We start from the raw sequence: 5538 nt of genomic DNA on the forward strand, positions 1-5538 counted from the left end.
AATCCAAAAGCACACTAATAGAACTAATCCAAAAAGCTGCTAGGGCAACAGTTCACTATATTAAAAAGGGAGTGGTTTCTATGAAACAAATCATGTCCTTATGATTTTTAGACTATAGGAGGAGTGCAAGGTATACGAGTCACCTCTGTAGATAACACGAAACTTGAGCAACATAAAAGGGAAACTGGGGCAGAACAAAATGTTGCAGAAAGCAAGAGCAGGCGATAACAAGACAGCCAATACTCAAAGTTAAGTAACCAAACTACCTTCCAATCTAATCCAGGCTTTAGGCACACAAGCACAGGAATCACCTTTGCAGAATTTACCCTCTACACCCAGACGATCCTCCCAACACAAACTAGGCAGGCACAATTTTCTTGCTTATTGTCCACAGTTCCAAATAGTCCGCTGACCAGTTTTCCCGGTACAAGACACAGGAGAAGATACAAAAGAACATCTAGAGATTCATAGGAAAAGGGGGGGAAAAACACAAGACATGACTAAAGTTAGTTGACAGCAAGAACAAGTTAATACGAACTCTCCTAATGTTTCGACATTTTTCAGTTGAGAATAATAATCAGAGGACTAGTTGGGTAAGGCGTCTGCAATCCCTATGCACCACCACCATCTTTCTACAGACCAAGCATAACCTTGCTTGCCCCTGCCACCCTATCCGCTGAAACCAAGGGTCCAGATGGTGTTGGAGATTTCATGGACAGTGGAGCCACTATCTGTGGGGGAGCAATTGCAGCTTGCCCCGTCATTGTCACACCCTTGATTAGCACTGCATGGTTCGGAACCATGGTTGCTTTGCAGAGGACGACGCCCATTTGTTGTGTGCTGCTTCCAGCAATAGCTGATGTGGTGACATTCCCCTGGGAGAGCTCAGATGGTTTGTCTGCCTTCTTAGGTTTCTTGGCCCGGCGTCGCTTTTCTTTAGAGGCAGGCAGAGCTTCAGGTATAGCATTGTCACCAATAAACAAACTCTTCCTGTGGACAGAGCAGAAATCTGTCCCCCATTTCGCGCTTGTACTGCATCCTTGGAACTTGCACCGACTGCCCCCACCATGCTTAATGCAGAAATATGTCCGTCCTTGCGCACTCTTTGTACATCCTTCGGATTTGCACCGCCTTCCCCCACCATGCCTGATGCAGTAATCTGTGTTCCCTTGTGCACCCTTCGCACACCCTTCAAATTTGCATCTCTTGCCACCACCATGCCTCACGCAGCGGTCACTACAACCTTGGCCACATGCTGCATTTGGGCATCCAGGGATAACACACCGCTTCCCTCCTCCATGACCAATGCATAACGGTGTACCTCCATGTGCACCTCTTGGACAGCCCCGTACCATGCAGCCCTTGCTAACACCACAATGTAACTTACAGTAGATTGTGTTATCCTGTGTCTGCTTGCTGCAGTTTTCTTGCTTGCAAAGCATGCCTGCCCCACGGAAGACATATTGTGCAGTCTCACCCTGAGTGTTCCCAGAACAATCCTTTAGTTTACATCGATCATCCCCTTCATACTTGACATCCTCTTGCTCAGAGCATGTCACTGTACTGGAAACAGGTTCGTTAAACTGGCTGCCTTTCACAGGGAGCACGAATAAACCTGAGCTCTCCTGTACACTCTGGAGGTGACTAAGCTGTTGGCATGGCAGCCCTCCGCTATGAATTTTGCAGTACACTAGCCCTCCATCATCAACCTCGTTGCACCCAGGTTCCTGGCAACATTTCTTGTCTGTTTGGCAGGAAATCAATAAATTAGAAATATATAAATTATAATGAATATAAATATGAAACAAAAATGGCGCACAAAGAAAAGCTGATAGCGAGACAACAAGGATTAAAACACAACTGGTAATTGGTTAGCTCCAGAACTCATGAGGAAGATATCTATCAACCAACACTAGCACATGAAATCTAGAGATAGGTCCCATATAGACAACATGTCAGAAAAGTAACTTAATGACTAGTTTGAGGCTGAGAACCATATCAACTAATGGAACTTTGCACAAGAAGCAGCAATGTGGATTCCAGACCAACTCAGTGAAACCAAAAAAAAAAAAGGAAACATAATATTTTTCTTGAATTCCCAGTATAAAGATGTGTCCTTGCAAAACCACAGGCTTTGGGGTCATTGAGGCATGGAGAACATACCACCAAGAGAATCTTCTGCCATATGCATCTGTACTCAAAAATTAAACCACAGAAAATGTCAGAATATTGTGATCGTACCTGAAAACATTACTTAAAGGACAGACCAAGTTACCTTTATACGAGACATATGGTCATGCCCCATAAATGTTGTGTGCTTTTCTGCAGAAGTTTCAAGCATAAAACTGTCAGGTAATGAAACAGAGCTAGCATCTCAGCAATCAGTAAATTATAAGACTGTGATTATAGAAATATACCACGATCCAAATAAGGCTCCCAAACATAGACCTGAATGGAGTGTTATAATAGACATGTTAAAACAAACAAAAAGGATAGAGTTTGAAGATTAAGTTATTTGTGAAATAGCACAATTTAAAGTGTTGAGAATAGGGTAAAATTACCCCTTGCCGAGGGCATGACCATGTCCAATCATTGAGATTGGTTGCTCTAAGGAGAATATGCATATGAAAACTTCAATACATAGCACCACTAGCTAACCTTTTTGCTCTTGGCTACCAGTTTGATAGCAAGTCTGACATGGAAAAACCATGTGAATGAGGTAAGCTAGTTCTTATGTTGTGCGTGGTTAGAGGTTCATTACTACACTCCAGTTGTTTCTGATTGTAACCAAATGCTGGTGTCTGTATTGTAAGCTCCAAGCCAGCCTTCAAAGCTTAGGAACTCATTGAATCTAAAGACAATGTCTTCTTATAATAAACAAATACTACATGAGAGTGAAAAATTAAAAGTAGTTTCAGACTTTCAAAAGCGAATAGGTAGAATAGAACAAACATAACCATATTCTGATGAACTATTTGGCTAGTGTACATTAGAACAAACAGGACCACATTTCACATTTACTTGTTTATTAAATTTCGTCTTCCATATACGCAATTTTTATGATATCACTTATTTCCTACAAGGTGGGGAGCAAAACAGGAAACAAAATAAAAGAAAGAAAACAGAAAAAAATATAAGACAAGAAATCATAAGGAACATCCTCCCGTGATCTTTTTTACTATTAGTATTTAAAATAACGATGCAGCGATCACACAACTTATGGCTTTGAATAGTTAGGAGTAAAATGTCAATGACGATCAGACGGTCCCAAATACTGCAAGAGAGTCTGGTCCTTAAATGCAGAAAAGTGAACTAAGTGAAATTAATTAGCTAAAAACAAAAAACCTGATAACATCTAAGGCGTACACTCAGTAAGTTTCATTGGTTATTTTAGCCAAATCATAAAATTCAGCATGATAAAAATGTAGGATGGAATAGGGAAAACACTAGTGCATATATATGGCCTAATGGTGCAATGAATGATATAAACTAATGGAGAAGTTTCAATTTCTAGCTCCTCATCAAATTAACGAACTGTCCCACAGATTTGATGAAAGCAGAAATGACCAGCAAAATGACAAGCAAGAAGTTATGGGTGGTGGCCAGGTTCTCCCTCTTGCTCAAGAGCAAGAGGAAAACATATTGGCGGAAAAACACAGCACTACATATAAGCAAAAATACGACTGCTTCAATGCTTCAAGACAAAAAGCATTTGCATCATATACAGCTATAGGCTAAAGAAAATGGACCATTATCAAAGAACTGCAAAGCATCTGATTGATCTAATTATTTTGATGAAGGATGACTAGTCACATGTGATGCTTAACAACAAAAAGGTGGCAAGTTGCACATGATTTTCTGGCTGAACAGTCTGACGAATATGCAATAAACAGGCAACTCTGCATTATAAGATCATCTGTAGTTCAGCATGAAATGAAAAGTTACCATTTCCACTAACTTTTCTTTTCTTCTAAAAAATGATAATCAACCTCTAGCACATAAACTCATTATCGAACATATGCTACAGAACAAAAAAAATCCAGATTTCTTGACAATAACAAATGATGTCCAACAAACATTGGTCAGATTTAATCAGTGGAAGGCATTTAAAGCTCTATATCCCATATTATAACCAGATACCAATTATTTGCTTCTATATAAGTCTTCCTAATTTTTAAACTAATGGATGGTATTGCTTTAGTAGCAACAATAATAATCAAAGGATTGTACAGTTTAGTGTGTCAACATCAAGTGTACTTACTACTCTAGTCATCAACAAAGAACTTATCTAACTATGCAAATTACTTAGAGCCCCAAGGGGCAATGAAAAATATAAACATGTGAAATAATTATGAAATTAGCAATACACTTAGGGGCCATTCCCACTCAAAAGCGGCTTAGTTCTTGTACTGTGTACAGTAATGAACTGGTTGACACTTATGCACACATAAACGTTTTATATGCATAGGCCATAACGATTGAAATTTAAAGCTACGGCAAGCAACAATCAAGATGCACACTGCATCAGCTAGTCGTCTAATAGCATAATTGATCCCCGAAGTTATTTATAAGTGTCTTTGAAACAAGAATTCACTACATGGCTAGCTACGACGCTACGCAAACATCAAAGGAGAAACGATTGAAGCAGCTATTGCATAAACCTCCACTGCTCTGACATGATTAATGACGGCCCCAATGGTCTCTTATAATCTCCAGTTACTAGAACACAAAGCAAAAGACAGATAGTAACATTTGAAAAAGAAGCTGAAACTTCCGGCACTATTAAACCATAATCCTGCATCGGTACACCTCCAAATCATCTAAGCCTGAAAAAAAAACCTATACCCCAAAAGGGAATCGTGGCATCGCCCACCCCGATCTGCTACCGCGAAGCTAAATCAACCATGGCATTCCACAGAATACCCCCCCCCCCCTCCAGATCCCTCCAGGAAATCAGAAGCACGCCAAAATTCTGCCACAGCAAAAACTAGTATTGCCAGTAGGAGTGATCAGAGGGTGTACCGAGAAAGACCGGGAGGCAGTGACTGGACAGAGGCCGCGGCGGTGAAAGTGTTGACAAAGGAGCGGATGGGTGAGGACTGGGAAGGGTAAAGGCAAGAATGCGGATGCAATTTCTATACTTGGCAATAATATTTTAGTATAAGGGATTGGAATGGGGGCTTTGAGGGTTGCAAGTTGCAGGCGGAGGAGGCATAAAAAATTGGTGAGGAAGGGGAAGAAGGTGACTGGCTGATTTGGTCGGGGGTTGCTGACCTGCCGGACTCGAACCAGCGTACGCAGGATCGGCTCGGGCTCAATCTCGGCTCAGTAAGGACTTTCTTGAGTCAGGGCCGCAAAATAGAAACAAAATGTCTTTCGTTTAACTTTTATAATAATATTTTTTCCAATTATATACTTTCTCTCCCATTAAAACCGGAATTTATTTGCATTTTAGTTTTTGTGATTAATAAAATAATGTGCATGATTCATTTCCGTAAACTAACTCCAGGAACAGGCTCTCTTACCCTTTAGTACAGT

The 5538-nt window shown here is 40.6% G+C and overlaps 1 protein-coding gene across 3 annotated transcripts; it reads right to left on the reverse strand.

The window, feature by feature from the left end:
* Positions 1–480: 480 nt before the first annotated feature.
* On the reverse strand, positions 481–5295 carry LOC133918852 (probable WRKY transcription factor 19). Of its 3 annotated transcripts, XM_062362936.1 has the most exons (5): positions 5023–5295; positions 2418–2448; positions 2276–2322; positions 2164–2191; positions 481–1744 (listed from the first exon to the last, which is right to left on the reverse strand). In XM_062362936.1, the coding sequence occupies exons 3-5, from the start codon at positions 2303–2305 to the stop codon at positions 633–635; spliced, it is 1170 nt and encodes a 389-aa protein (XP_062218920.1). In that variant the 5' UTR covers positions 2306–2322; positions 2418–2448; positions 5023–5295; the 3' UTR covers positions 481–632. The 3 variants fall into 3 exon arrangements, with proteins under 3 accessions (XP_062218920.1, XP_062218918.1, XP_062218917.1); XM_062362934.1 differs by lacking the exon at positions 2418–2448 and having other exon boundaries at positions 5023–5294; XM_062362933.1 differs by lacking the exons at positions 2418–2448; positions 5023–5295 and having other exon boundaries at positions 2276–2341.
* Between the last annotated feature and the right edge of the window lie 243 nt (positions 5296–5538).

This window comes from Phragmites australis, chromosome 5 (assembly GCF_958298935.1).
Source record: "Phragmites australis chromosome 5, lpPhrAust1.1, whole genome shotgun sequence".
Taxonomy (NCBI): domain Eukaryota; kingdom Viridiplantae; phylum Streptophyta; class Magnoliopsida; order Poales; family Poaceae; genus Phragmites; species Phragmites australis.